General features: G+C 34.5%; 1 protein-coding gene across 2 annotated transcripts in view; it reads left to right on the forward strand.

Moving 5' to 3' along the window:
* Positions 1–16,517, forward strand: part of LOC106874539 (guanine nucleotide exchange factor subunit RIC1) — a 247,478-nt gene that overhangs the window by 205,332 nt on the left and 25,629 nt on the right. For both annotated transcript variants that reach the window (XM_014922306.3, XM_014922307.3), the window contains exons 26-27: positions 1,957–2,197; positions 12,533–12,697. In XM_014922306.3, the coding sequence (XP_014777792.1) occupies positions 1,957–2,197; positions 12,533–12,697 (406 nt within the window). The remainder of the gene's footprint in view (positions 1–1,956; positions 2,198–12,532; positions 12,698–16,517) is intronic.

Consider the following 16,517-nt stretch of genomic DNA (forward strand, 5'->3'; position numbering starts at 1 on the left):
TTCTGATCAAATACCAAAAATGCTGTTAAGAACCAGCATCTATCACCTACTTCAGATATACTTTACCTAAAGCATATATCTAAATCATAAAAGACTATCTCTGTGATGGTTATCCACAAGAGGAAGGAGGAATCCAAAGCTGATCTATCAGAATACTAGCCTATAGCATTAATCAGCATCATCAGCATAAAAATAGAATTGGCTGTCAATAACCGATTGCACAACTACCTGTGAAAACTGAGTCAGGGAGCAGTTCAGATCTGAGTAAGATGGTAGCCTATAGTTTTCTGTTTGGTTGGAAGTTAATAGCAACTCCTTCCCTATTTTCCATCCTTCTGTGTAATTGTGTTGTCACACAAACAAGGATTATATTAAATAGTACACAGCCTTACCTGACCTTTGTTTTAACATTGAAGGATTCAGATTTTTCCCTATCGATAATTAAGGCCATAATTTCAATGTCACATTCTCTGAAGAGGTTCATGAATTTGTGTAGGCAACCGAACTTCCTCAGAGCATCTTTGTTTACTGTTTACAGTTTCAAAAGTCCTTGAGAAGCCATGAAATGTGTGTTTGTGCCTGTGTTTCTATACGCCTGTCTGTCTCTCTGTCTGTCCATCCATCCATCCATCCATTCATTCATTCACACACACACTGGCAACAGTGCAACCCATGCCAAAATTGATGTTGATGATGATACACACACACTCTTACACACATGCAGAATAGTAAAGATAATTTTGCCAACTTTCTTCGGTAGAAACAAAGCTTTAGAGATGATTGTGTTTATCAAGTAAGGAAATTCCTGTGATAAGTATTACTGTGTAAAGCAACTGTGTGTTGAACTTTCTGGGTTACAAATCTTATATCCAGATAGCACACACAGGTTGCACCATTATGTTGTTGTTGTTGGCACTCCGTCGCTTACGACATCGAGAGTTCCAGTTGATCCGATCAATGGAACAGCCTGCTCGTGAAATTAACGTGCAAGTGGCTGAGCACTCCACAGACACGTGTACCCTTAACGTAGTTCTCGGGGATATTCAGCGTGACACAGTGTGACAAGGCTGACCCTTTGAATTACAGGCACAACAGAAACAGGAAGTAAGAGTGAGAGAAAGTTGTGGTGAAGGAGTACAGCAGGATTTGCCACCATCCCCTGCCGGAGCCTCGTGGAGCTTTAGGTATTTTCGCTCAATAAATACTCACAACGCCCGGTCTGGGAATCGAAACCGCGATCCTATGACTGCGAGTCCGCTGCCCTAACCACTGGGCCATTGCGCCTCCGTACCATTATGTAACAATAAGTAAATGCAGATTTTGATAAGTAAAACACAAACTCTTAGATTAAGTCGATATTATCTTGCAGAAGAGTAATTAGGATTGAAATGAGACAACAGGTGTATGTGTGTGTGTGTGTGTGTGTGCATGTATATGTTGGTGTGTTAGTGAAGCATAACTGAAAATACAATGTTGTGTAAAATGAGACCCATTAAATTAATAATCTCCAAAACCAGAATATGTTTTAGGAATCCCTTATTGTGACTGTTTAACCCTAGGTCAGTTTTAATCAAACCAATCTATGATCAAAGCTTTCTAGTCATGACCATACCATCTTATTTTTAAACAATGTACTCAGAACTACATTTTTTGTTCTAACTTTTTTTTTTCAAGTTGTGGTTGGTGGAATTTAGCTACTATTTCTAGCAGATAGAGTGACTGACCATATAGAGATTTTTTCGTTTGTATGTGTCCTGTGTGCTTTGGGAAGTCCCATTAAGGACTTGTAGCTATATCATTGAATATCCAGCCTATCTCCAAAAATGCTGTTAAATTGTTTGTTCTAATAATTTTTCTTTAATTATAAAAAATATTTTGATAAGTTAGACTAATTTATTATATTTTCAAATTTTCATTTTTATTTATTTTTTTGTCTTGTATTTTTCTTTTTACTAGATCCCAGTGAAGTTGATTCATTACCTCCCGGTGGTGTGTTGACTCGCATGTCAAGTAACCCAATGTACAGTTCATCTTATCACAGTCCCCCTATTACCACAGAAAAGCCAGCCTACCCCCATGTTCAAAGGAGTGCCAGTTTCTCTAGTTCTGAACTCTCAGCCACTGAAACTAACCGACTCAATGACAACACCAAAGTAACTAATAATCCTCAAGACTCCTCTTCTCAAACAAGCAAAAGGTAAACTATCTTTCTGCCATTTAGTTTTCTACTCATTATTCTATTTCCTTTTCTTTTCTTTCTTTTAATTAACCTTTTAACATTCAGATCACTCTGCCACATATAATGCTTATTTATTCACATCGTTTTGAATTAATGATGCATTTTCTTGTAGCTTTATGATTTCGATGATGAGATTGTTTATTTTTCAAATGACATCAGAGAATAGGTGTGAGAAATCAGATCTTGCTAGTTTGAGCATAAAACACACAGAAAATTTGGGCTGGATACGGCTGGTTTGAATATTAAAGGGTTAAAAAGACACAACAGAGATGGAGTTAAGACATCAATCTACAAACTACAGGAGTCAGAAGTTCAACTTGTATTTCAGCTACTGGCCACTCTAAACAGATTTTTGTTTTAGCACTTCAATAGTTATTGATCAGAAAGTTATCCAGTTGTAGAAATAATTCTAAGAATTATCTGAAAAATATTTAAATTTGTGAAACTCATCTCAACCCATGCTAACATGGTAAGGAGATAGAATAACAATGATAAATGATTAAATGACAGAGACAATACAACGATGGAGTAAAGAATTTAGATTCCCTCTTTGGTTTCTGACAGATTCAGGTCTTTCTTTCAGAGTTACCGAACTCTAGCATTATTCTGGACTTCAATACAATCCACTCTAATCTTACTCTTCAAACATGTTATCCTTGAGACTATAAAAATATTAGCTCTGAGGTTTAGGTATGGCTGCACAGGTAAGAAGCTCACTTCACAACCACTTGGTCTCAGGTTCAGTCTCACTGCATGACACTTCAGGGAAATATTTCTAATATTGCCTTTAGCTAACTGATGTCTTATGTGCTAAATTGAAAGAGGAAAACTGCCTCAAATAAGTGCCTGTTCAACCTAGGCCAGCATAGAAAAATGTATGTAAAATGAATGTACAAATGTGCTAATGGAAATAAGTCATTATTTCTATTTAGAGTAACAAATTCAATATCTTATTAAATGTACTTCATTCATAAAGAAGAGATAATGCAATTAACATTACACCACACCCCATGTGATATCATCTATTTTGTATACACTGTGATGGGAAATATGTAATTAACCTCAAGTTTTGTCACTTTTTTCTCTCAAATTAGTCTTGAATAAATTGTTTTGTTTCAAACCAAAAACAAAGGCAATTTTGAAGACTCTCTCTTTAAAATGGTAATTACCATTCAAATTTTTGGTTCCAAATTTCTTTTTCTCTACCATTCTCATTTTAATTTCTCTCTCTTCCTCCTGCCATTCATGTTAACCATCTTTAGTATTGTTAAATTCTCAATGACTTCTCTTTCATGTCTGGCTAACATTAAAGAAAATTCACTTTCTTAGCACACGCACACATGTGCGCGTGCGCGCGCGCACACACACACACACACACACACACACACACTCTTAACCAGAACAATAACAGTATTGGTAATTAATTCTTGAAGTTCTGTAGTGCTTCCTCTGTATAAATCTCTCTATCTTGTTAGAAACCAAAGATTTTAATGAAATGTATATAGTCAAATAAAAAAATAACTCTTTCATGAATTTGGGTGAAATTTGCTGATGCAATATAATGTAGTTTGTATGTGTTGTTGACTTTTACCTACTGTCATTTCCTTTCACTTGCCAAGGCAGGTTGAAATTGGTTAAGTTGATTACACATAAGTGTTTTCATATATATATATTTGCAAGACATCAATTCCTGGGGTTGCAATTTCCTAATTAAATCATTAATAAATTATCAATAAAAAGTCACTAATAAATAATATCACTGAATTCTAACTCACTGCTTGAGGTATTAGCCACCATTGAGCTCATAAATTAAAGAAAAATTCATGTAAATTTACTTGAAACAAAAACTAGATGAATTAATAAATAAGGAAATAATGAGATAAAATAAATACACTTGGTGCAAAGAGGAAGTCTTTTGATAGGAAGTTCTTTTTAACTCTTTCACATGCAAAATGAAATTTCTTGATTATTCCTGGAATGATGTTAAATGTTTACTAAAAAATAGAATTGGTATTTTCTGCAAGTCATGTTGCCTCAGTAAACTTGACATATCTCAATGGAAAATAGTTTGAAAAGTGATATTCCTCAGCAACAGACAGACTGGTATATAAAACCGCTTTCCACCGTTAAGAGTAATGAAATTATGTGTAGATATATCTGTTTTCCACAGTGAAAGGGTTAACATGAAGTCAAACTTTGTTTTTCGCACAGAATAATGTATAGTCTCAGTTTTTGATATCCAACTCCAAAAACAACACTGTTTGAGCAGTGGGTTTGTGCTGTTTAGAACTTGATGACTGTTGTGGATATCTATAGTATAGAGTTTTAAGAGTTAAAATAATATAGTGTCAGACTAAAGTATTTTACAATATTTAGTTCCATTCTTTTTCTCCAGAGTTCCAATTCTGACAGAGTTGATAGATAAGTGTTCTTCAACTTTCTGGAATTGATTGATTAAGTTTTTAACATTTTGGTTGATCCACCTAACTTCCATATAAATTTGTGGATTTGTACTAATGTGAGATACCCTCATCATCATTGTTGCCCTCCAGCACCGTTTTGTCCTTCATTTCTATAAATTTTTGTCTCTTTGCTTATGGCTCATTGTAGTGAAGGCACATGGCTCAGTGGTTAGAGTGTCAGGCTCACAATCATGAGGTAGTGAGTTTGATTCCTGGACCAGGCTGTGTATTGTGTTCTTGAGCAAGAGACTTTGTTTCACTTTGCTCCAGTTCACTCATCTGTAGAAATGAGTTGTGATGTCACTGATGCCAAGCTGTATTGGCCTTCCTCTTGGATAACATCGGTGGTGTAGAAAGAGGAACTTGGTATGCATAGGTGACTGCTGGTGTTCCATGAACAATCTTGCCCAGACTTGTGCCTTAGAGGGTAATTCACTAGGTGCAATCCTATGGTCATTGATGACTGAAGGGAGTCTTTACCCTTTAATCTTGTAGATATGCTTCTTTGCTCTTATGTGTACTGTATATTGTAGATGTTTCTTGAGATCATCTCATCATCATTTTAACTTCCTCTTTTCTATGCCCATTCCAAGTCACAGCTTAATTTTATATCTATTCTGTGTTTTCCATTTTTTTCTGTTTTTCAAGTAATGACAGAATGAAATATCAGCTTCAAATGCATGAATGCACACACATCCCCCCCCCCCCCCCCACACATTTAAACATATTTAATGAGTTAGAAAATCTAGTTATATTAGACCTAAAAAGATGTCAACTGTATGATCTATCATAATTACTATCCTTCATCCAAACATATCCTTAACATATGACTGCATGTCACAGGTGGACCCTTCTTGTTAGAGTTGGGAAATACTTCAGTCCATGACAGCTATTAACTCCTGCTGCAAAACTTAGTTGAGTCCTACAGTGGAGTACTGATCTTTCATCTTTAACACAGCTCTTGCTGGCACAAACATTCATATATATTATGCTAACAAATATCAGGTGTTACAGTTTACACCTACCTGTGTCAGTGACATGGTGGTTATTACAGCAATTCTAGTTACACTGAAGTAACAATGAATGAACAAGTGTCACTACAGTCACACTTGTCAAGCATTATCACACTACTCTGGTCAGACTGACTAATGTTACGTTTCATGTTTCAATGATAAATATTACCTGTCATATCATGTCACAGAGAAAGATATCCCAGTAATTACATATGTGACTTCTAACAAAACAACCACAACAACAGCAACAAACAAAATATTAACCCTTTTGTTACTGTATTTATTTTGAGATGCTCTGTGTTTCTTTCAACTATTTTAAATGTAACAATGAATTTAGAAAAATAACTTAGTTATCATTAAGCTAGTGTTAGGAACATAAATTGTGACTAATGTTTGGTGGAAGATTTTAATTCAAAACTTAAAGAAAACAAGACATTTGTACTACAGAGCCAGAGCTGGTTTCAGCCGGGTTGGTAACGAAAGGGTTAAATATGAAATTGTGAGTTATGACTTCATCGCATATTTTCTGTTTTCAATTATATTGCTCTTTATTGTTCATATTTAATCCACATTATTAATTCACAACGAGTATTTCTAATTTTATAGTTAACATTTCTCTAATTTATATCATGTGGCTGGTTATGTCTGGAAACTGTTATATTTCTGCATCTATCTTCTGAAGTTACCTTTGTAACTAGTGCACATTCGAAGGAAGCAGTATCTATGACTGTTAGCATGTATCAAGTGTATTTTAATCTGCACTGAGATGTTATTGACCAGATTTCTTGTTGACGTCAAGGTTATACTGGAACTAAATTATACAATAGCAGTGATGCAGTGTTATTGAAATCCCAAACACTTTACTGCTTCTGACAAGGCAAAAAGTTCATTGACATGATGATGCTGTTGTATTCTTCAGAATTACTCTACAATCACTTGCAAACAACTTTGTTGAGTGTGTATTTTTTGTTTTCTTTTATTCCTTAATTGTTTATAATTTTTTCCTTGAACTTTTTACCAATGTTTTAGCCTTGTTTTATTTTGTTTAAATTGTACTTTTTTTTCTTTCCTAACTAACTCAAGTTACATATTGGCTGTTTTTGGCAAACAAGTATTGGCTTTTGTAAAAAAAAAAAAATAAATAAATAAATAAATAAATAAATAAAGGAAAAACTAGAAATCTTGTCTCTCTAGTCAATTGACTGAGACTGAAATGAACAAGCGAGTGACTCCTTGATTAGCTGGTTGTTTGGTTGGGTTGGCAGCTAGTAAAATAATAAAGTTGCTTTGATAATGCCTATTAAAGAATTGACTTGCTTTTGCTGCATCGTAAGCTGCAGTGAAGGGATGTCAGGCACCATGTTCAATCAAACGAAACTCCTACCCTTCCAACCTGCCTTCATACAAATAACATTGCCAATACCAAACACACTCTTACTACTTCTGCTAAGAAAACTACTCCTGTAATAATAATTGCCACAGCACCCTCAACCTGAACAACTACATGTTCTTGTTCTTTCTCATATATATATATATATATATATATATATATATATATATGTGTGTGTGTGTGTGTGTATATATATATATATATATATATATATATATATATATATGTATAGTTCATCACCAATAGAAGTGTCTGGGCATCTTCTCCTTCACTTGTTCAATGTCTTCATTTCATTTTCTTTTACCAACCATCCCTTTCCTTTTTCTTTTGTTTTTTTTTTAAATATCTCTTTATTTATCTTGTATATTCCTTACTTTTATTGTGTCTCTAATCCAAGCGCTGGATCTCCTTTCCATTCTTAACACTTGTGTCTACTTGTTCTACTTGAAAAATGTCTTAAGTAGGCAGCTCGCAATCAATGCAAAGATCCTTGGTCAAAAATAAGAAATGTGTATGCTTGTGTGTACATGTATGTGTTTATGTGAGCGTGTATCATTACATGTTTCTGGGTATGTGTATCATTACATGTTTCTGGGTATGTGTATCAATACATGTTTCTTTATATGATAGAAGCAAAGGAAAAACTTGTTCTATGTGTGTATATATGGATGTATATGAGTGATCTCTCTCTTTCTCTCACCCCCACACACACAAAATGGGAAATTGCTTTTCTTTTAGACGTGTGTTAAATACATAACTGTGTTCTAGTTTATCCTTCTTATCAAGGCTTTTTTTTTTATATATTTCCATATGAGTGTCTTCCAGTTTGTTTGGAACAGTAAGGATCCTAAACCCATTAACATTTCTTGCCTTCAGTTTTCTTGATGTGATGTTTGTTTTATATAACTATATGGATATGTCTCATTACTGCTCCTCCGTGTGTATGTGTGTGTTGGTGTCAAGAAGGGCATCCAAATGCAGAAATCATGCCAAAATAAAACATCTGAGTTAGACATGGTTCCCTTGACTGTGCTTAAGACGGGAGTAATTCTGAATAAAAACTAGATCAGGCTGTAATGACCCCCTCCAACCCATTTCAGTTTAGAAACTGATGTAAAATGACAAGATTGTGTGTGTGTGTGTGTATGAGAGAGAGAGAGAGAGAGAGAGAGAGAGAGAGAAAGAGAGAATATGTGTGCATGCTTATGTACATGTCCATATTCGTTCATTTATGTGTATAAAGATAGATATGAACATTGGTGCAGGTGTGGTTGTGTGGTAAGTAACTTGCTTACTGACCACATGGTTCTGGGTTCAGTCCCACTGCATGGCAGTGTCTTCTACTATAGTCTCGGGCCGACCAAAGCCTTGTGAGTGGATTTGGTAGATGGAAACTGAAAAGAAGCCTATCGTATATACATATATACATGTATATGTTTGTGGGTCTGTGTTTGTCCCCCCCACCATCGCTTGACAACTGATGTTGGTGTGTTTACGTCCCCGTAACTTAGTGGTTCAGCAAAAGAGACCGATAGAATAAGTACTAGGCTTACAAAGAATAAGTCCTGGGGTCAATTTCCTCGACTAAAGGCAGTGCTCCAGCATGGCTATAGTCAAATGACTGAAACAAGTAAAAGAGTAAAGAGTAAGGGACTAGTCAATTACATTGACTCCGGTGTTTCACTGGTATTTAATATATCGACCCCCCCCCCCGCTAAAGGATGAAAGGCAAAGACAGAATTGACCTTGGCGGAATTTGAACTCAGAATGTAGCGGCAGAAGAAATACTGCCAAGCATTTCATCCAGTGATTACAATGATTCTGTAAGCTTGCTGCCTTAATAATGATAAAAATAATAAGTGTAATAGAAGCTAGGAGGCCTGATTTAGTAGTAGTAGTATTAGTATTAGTAGTAGTAGTAGACAAAGAGAGTAGAAAGTGCCAGGTAACTGACTTTAAATGATGAGAAAGTCAATATGTGAGGTATAGAGAAAATAGCAAGGTACCAGGAACTACATTGAGTTACTTAGGCTGTGAAAAGTGTGGGTAAAAATGTATCCATGTAGTTATAGGTGCGTTAAGAACTTTTCCTAAAGATTTGAACAGATGAATAGAGGAAATAGGCATAAAAGCTAGTTTGGTGCAGCTAAATTTTTAGGGACAGCTAGGTTACTTAGAAAGGCCCTTGGCATCTAAGGTTATTTATTGCAGCCTGATGTTAGTAATTTTTTTTTAACAGTCTAATGTGTTGTGTGTAAATATAATAATAATAATAATAATAATAATAATAATATGGTTACTGTAGTAGAGTAATATAGATATTTAACAAAGCTGAAAAGTTTACTATAGTTTCATCTATTGAATCTTCAGAATTGTAATGAAGAACTATTGAAAAAATATTGAATATTTTATATCGAATTGAAGTTGAGGGGAAAGTGGGAAGAATGATGAGACAGGGTAGGTTTGTAGCATATAGGACAATCTAAAGAAGTGCATATTAAATATATTGATACAAATTGTTTAATTATTCAGAGAATGGTTGGTTTGAAGGAAATCAGTTGTGTATAAGTGTGGTTTTCATGTAAGAAAATTGTTGTTTGGCAATGGGAATCATTGTCATTATTTTCATGTCTTTGGTTTGATAAACTAACTATTTGAAATATCTGACCATTCAAAAACAATTCAATCATATTTAATAGATTGAAAGAGAGAGATGTGAAATGTTTAATTAATCAGAAATCAGTGGTGTATAGCATGATTTTTATATAATTGTAGTTGTTATGCTTAAAAAAAAAAGAACATTGTTTGGAAAGGGGAAATGACTCAAACTGTTTGATTTAATAAACAGTTTGAAATGCCTAAGCATTGGCTAACATTTATGCATACTGCTCTGAATGGCAGATGAGAATAGAGAGGTTGGAAAATTATATTTCTTATGACTCAGAAATGCAAAGAACACAAATGTTGGAATGATTACATAGCTTAGTAAAACAATATTAATTTCCATTTGATGTAACACTTTAAATTATTATTTTTAAAATTTCAAATAAATGTGGACAAACTTGTATCTGTGTGTCTAAGTTGATTGTGAAATGTGTAAAGGTGTTGACTGTAGCACAACTTCAATGAATTTAATGTTAATCCGATGTATGATTTAGAAACTGTTTTTTATTTTGCCTTAGCACAGTAAATAATCTCTTTAGAAATACATCTGTGGTCTAATGGACATTCATCTGGATGAGTACAATTGCAAGTTCATGAACAGTTAGATAATAAGTAATAAGGAATTACTGAATTTGATTTAATTCACTTCTGTTGGATAAAGATTGTGTATAATTAACTGCAGTACAACAAGTGACATTTGTTGAAAATTTTGTGATACTTATAGTGAAAGGGGTAAATGTTTTACTTAAAAAAGTAGGAATTTGGAATTTGTTCGTTAAATGAAGGATTGAAAAAGGTAATTATTTTGGTCTTCCTTTTCTATTTCTGTGGGAGTTGTAAGATGTTCTTATATACTTTTTTGATGAATTTGCTTTGCACAAGCACATCATTATAGTACTTAGAATCATCAGTGAATGCAGGTTGATTATAAGAAAAGCTGAATAAGTACAAGGAAATATTTTGAACATGATTTAAATATCGTGTTGGTAATTAAAGTGTCTATACATGTAGTGGAGTGATTTCTCAGGTCTTCTGAAAGGAGAAATGAGAAGAGCTGTGTAGGTTAAAATTAGCACCAAGAATGTTGATGATGTTAAGATGAGATTTTACTGTAATTTTTAAGCTTAGTTCATTGAGAAAGTTATGGATTCTTTCCTAAATTTCTTAATTTCTTGATGGTTAGTGTTCCTGTTGATAAATAGACTGCCATCTTTATCAAGACTTCCAAGAGAATATCATCATCATTATCATCTGTTAATGTCCACCTTCCCTGATGGCATGGGTTGGATGGTTTGACCATGATTTCAGTGTTTACTTTGGTATGGTTTCTATGGCTGGATACCCTTTGTGATGCTGACCACTTTACAGGGTATACTGAGTGGTGGGGTTTTTTTTTCTTTTGTAAGACCAGCACTACTAAGATTGCCATGTAGCTTGCAAGACTAAGATTTCTATCAACTGAGTGGAGCAACAGCACAGAAGGAGGCAACTTTATGCTACGTGATGAAAGGTGAGAGTATGAAAGTATGGACTAGAACAGGTCTCTTGCTACAGAGAAGATAAACAGTTGCTCACATTATACAAGAGTGGATGGAAGTAATTGTTGTGGGGCTGGAAAGAGAAACAAAGGTGATGGTGATGAGGTGTCAGCATGGTCCCTGGGAGCAGGAGGTCATGAAATGAGGCTGGTTAGCAAGATTGTATAGTGAGAATGGGATCTGGCAAAAAAATGAATCAATGGTGTTGATATATATTGAGTGATGAACTAGGATCAAGGTAGGGGAGTATCTGATAAATCTATGTGATGGTGGTTATGGGAAAATACATGATGACTAGAGACTGGGACGAGTGTAGGGGGTAATTGTAGTGAATAGTGAGAGGGGAAACCCATGATACATATGAGTTGGGGATACATATGTGTAGTGCTGTTTGGCATCACTGCAGGATAAAGAGTAATAGGATATGGAGAAAGAGATGACATGTGGATGGGTAGATTACAAGATGTAGTGCACGGTGAGAGAAATGTATGGTGATACAGCAAATCAACAGGTATTGTTTGAGTGGAGAGTGAGAGATAATTTGGTAGCATTGAAGGAATTATGAAATGTAAATGGTTTAGAGTATATTATTGATCATTGTTGCTTACTTCAAGGTCTATAGCAATAAAGTGACAATGGCTATAAGAAGCAAACACTGACAATAGGTACTTAACAATGACAATAACGGATCTTCTAATGACAATAACTGGCCTACCAATACTGGAAGAGAAGAGGAAAAAGGTGGAATGATGACAGTAATGCATACAATGTTGTAAATAGAGAACAAAAAAAGAAAGAAAAATGCAAACTAATATTCACTTATGCTGAACAATTTCATGAGTTCAAAGTCAACCTAAATGAATACAGCAAGACCATATAGCCCTAAGCTCATATATCCCTAAGCAAAAGAAGAAAAAAAAAAATAGAGAGAGAAGAAAAAAAGACCTGAGACTTATAAAAACTGAATACAAACTTTCAATCTGTTACAATGTGACCAGGTCGCAGTTCTGTGACAAAAATTTTGACATCTCATGAAATAAGTCAAGCGGATTTAACAGTTTCGTGTTTTACGAAAGGGTTACGATGGCTCTCCTATGATGTAATTGTTTCAATTTGGGGCCCTTGTGGCCAGTAAAAGAAATCATCATCATCATCATCATCATCATCATCATCATCATTATTATTCCCTTTTCATTAATTAATTTGAATCTTACACTTTATTTCAGAAGGAACTCTCGTTCAAAAGAGGAAACCACTGACCAGTTTTGTATTGACAGCATTCTTGATCAACATGCTAGAAAGCTGCTCTCTTCCCATCGCCTTAGAGATCTCGGCATGTTTGCAGCTAATATGGAAGACTTTAAGATTATACGATGGCTGAGGAAGGAAAGGTACTTCATATTATTTTAATTTATTTAATTACAACTCGTTCCATCTAGCTGATTCCATTAACTTCTGACTTCCACTGAAGAGTTTACCAGCTACTGATGTTGTGCCATATCCCTGGTAAATGCATATGAAGTGGTGAGGTACTACTCTACACTGTAGACAGTTGAGGAAGGGGCTTATATCTGATTATTGTTTCATTAGCTAATGGTACTGAACTCATAGGCTCCCATGCAGCTGAATGTAGCAAAGGAGAACTGTTCTAGTATATCTACAATTGCATCTCTGCATGAAGAAATTAGCCTTGTTGTGCTCAACAAGCCTGCCAGTTACTGGACATAATATTTACATTAAAAAATTTAGCAGTTCTGTTGAAAATTCTCTAAGTTAAAAGCTTGGCCCTGTAGAGCTTGAACAGAAAATTGCTAAACATGGACTTGTTTATTCAAATGCTTATAGTGTATTTACTTGTCAGATTATTGTGAAAATTGGTGGTATTGCAGAAAAGACTTAGTTTTTGAAATGTATAGTCATTTCTGACAAAGTAATGTTGTACATGTGTGATTGTTAATTAATTACATAATAACTAAAAAAAATCTAAAAAAAGAAATTCACTAAAAATATTATGGAAAGAAATGTTAATAAATTAAATGCAACTAATAATAGACATGTCTGTACAAACATCACGAAAAAAATTTTCCTCAACCTTTTTAGCTGCATATCCATTATAAAATTTATGGGTAAGCTGAGTTACACTCATCAAAAATAACATACCTAGGTACACATGAAAGTTTTGATGAAGGAAAACATTTTTTGAAAATAAATTAGAAAAATTCAGCAACATGTGTATCAATTTTAATAGTGAATATTTTAGAATGTAAATAAATGTTTGAGGATGGAATTAAAGTTTTCTTCCTTTGGTTAGCAAGTTCATAACCTTTAAATCAAACATAAACAGGATCAGTTCAATTTGGGCCATTGCAGGGATATTGGACTGAGAGATACAGTCACTGTTGGGTGGATTCATGTTGTATAGGATGTTCAAAGTTAAAAAAAAACATAGATTTATCCTCAATAGAGATTTGGATAAAAATTAAAATAAAGATAAAATATCTCAGAGAAATAAAAAAAATAATTTAGAAATTTGTTTGGGAGAGATTGAGAACATTATTGAGAAAGATATTAGAAATGAACAATAAAAAAGAAATAAACATTGATCTCCAAATTGTCAAGTGGTGTCTTAGAATTGATAAGAAACTAATCTACTGAGTATTTGTGACTTAAGCACAAGATTATAAAGTTACTTATTTCATTACCTTTAATCATAATATAGTAATTTCTATCATTGGCATAGGGCCAGATATCATTGGGGAATCAATTAAATTAATCGAGATTAATTCTTTATTTTATCAAAACTGACTGTGACAGAAAATGAAGATAGAATATAAAGCATTGCAACTAATGAAAGACAATGTTTTGTTTCTTAAGGATTTGAACTGATAATGCAAAAGGATGCAACTGAAGATAAAGTTATTAATCCACTGCTCTAACAATTCTGTCATTCATTGCATTCAATAATTGTAATAGTCATCTTTTCTACTATAAGTGCAAAGTCCTGACATTTTGGAAGAGTGGCCAGTTGATTACATTGACCCCTGACACTTCTATTTTATTGACCCTGAAAAGATGAAAAGCAAAGCTGACCTCAATGGACAGCATAAATATCAATTAATACTTCCTGATTGCTGGCATCAAGCTCAGTCTCTAATGCAATGCCTTTTCATCAGATGTTTTAAAGTTGTTTTAGACATTGATGTTACTGTTAGGTTCAGTGAAGCAATGTAGAATGCTTCCATGACATCCTTATGCTCTTCCCCAGACCATTTTTCTCTCGCTCCTTTTGTTGGGCATTTCAGTTGATAAACATAGATGACTATTGTGTGGAATGTCCTTGATTTGGGGTTTCTCTAGTTCTTGGTGAGCAGAACCTGTTCCTGCAGGAAACTTTTCAGTCCCAGCCCGGTCCCTTAGTTGGGTTCGTGTTCTTTGTTAACCTACATGACAACCATTGTAGTTTGACAGTTTAGCTGGTCAAACTGGCATTGTTGGGTCTGACTGTCAGACTCCCTTTGGCTATATTTATGGCTTGGCTGCCATATCTGCATTATCCTGTCTACACTGTGTGGGATAGGAGTTGAGCTTCTGCCAGCCACTCCTCCTCCTCCTCCTCCTCCTCGCAGCAGCAGCAGCACTACTCTCAAAGCATTTATATGTGCTTTTTATTTTTTCTCTCTGAGATTCAACTTCATTTCAAGCATTACAAAACAAGAATTCTTTCTTCAGATTACTTGTCGATAGCGATTTTTATTACCTGTGAATGTCTACCCCAATAACTAGAGTAGATAAAAAGAATCTGTCTTTACAGACTTTATATTTGATTTGCTTTCACATTTTCATGGCGTTTTATATCAAAATATCTATAAGATATAGTCCTGAAAAAAAAATAGAAGAAAAAATAATAAATTCAACAACACACAGAACACACATAAATAAATTACTCTAAAGTCTGAATACTTAAAACAAAAACAAAAACAAAAAAAAATGGACATTTAATACAAAAAGAATTGTTTTGGAAAGTTTAACAAATATTTTGAATACTAACAGTAAAAGCAACAACACTCATGCACAGACAAATATGTTAGAAGATGTATTCAGTAGTAGTTGTAAAAGAGCCACTTTTACTTGCCTTTATCATTACACAGACAGTCTTTTGACTTGAAAGTTCCTATGAAAAAATTCATTAAGTGAATTGTGTGGAATTAAACAGTGTCTCTTTGCTCCAGAGTCTTATTCAAGAGAGGACAAAAAGAAAATCAGCATATCTGTTGTGTATGAAGGCTGGTGAACATTTCTGTCTCTCCTCAAAACAGCAGCTGGAACAAGAAGCACTACATGAAATGTCATGAGATATTTTTTTTGATTGAGTAGAGTAAAGCTTGTAGTGCTGACTAATGTATTTTGGGGTCAAAGACTCAGCCACAACGCTGCCTGAAATAGACATACCTTCACTTATTCACTTGTTGCTCAGTATTTGGGCTAGAATAATACTAGTATGATGATCAGGGTCATTGGAAAATAATAAGGACCTGAAGCTGGTTGTCATCTTTATATCACAGTTTAGATGAGTGGTTAATGTAGGGGTGATGAGTGATAACATGTGGTCAGGTAGGTTCAAGCTGGATTTACAAGTTTTAATGACCCCTAAAACCACAAGGCCATACTGCAGATGTGCCCAGTTGAGGGTACAGAGGCAAAGGGTATGAGACTGAAAGTACAGAATAAAATGCTTAGTTTTATATACATGACTGTAAAATCACTTGAGAGCCTTTTACTCTGGACAGAACTGGAAAGGCTTGGAAAGTGAAGGAGAAGTGAAAGCAACAAAGAGGATCCTATGTAGCAACAAGATTAGCAGGACTTCGTTCTAGAGCACCATTAGTCACAACCCTAGAAATGGTAGAGGAGATCACCTCTTAGCTTGTCTTGAAAACAAGCAAACAGATTCCCATTTCACAACTGTAGCAACTATCCCAACATTTTGTGATGAACAAAAGAAGAAATTCACTGAAAATATGAGGTAAAAAAACAAAAAGGAAAATCTCTAAAAAAGGAAGAGTGAATCCCAACAAAAGGCTACAACATAAAGAGATTTAAACAGGTTTTACCTCCTCAGGAAATTGTCATAGGTTCACAGTAGTGCAACTGGAACATGAAAACTTAGTTAAGTATACCAGGGCTTCTGAACTTCTTTGCAAAATATTTTTG

Source organism: Octopus bimaculoides, chromosome 10 (genome assembly GCF_046866305.1).
Source record: "Octopus bimaculoides isolate indiv1 chromosome 10, ASM4686630v1, whole genome shotgun sequence".
NCBI classification, from domain to species: domain Eukaryota; kingdom Metazoa; phylum Mollusca; class Cephalopoda; order Octopoda; family Octopodidae; genus Octopus; species Octopus bimaculoides.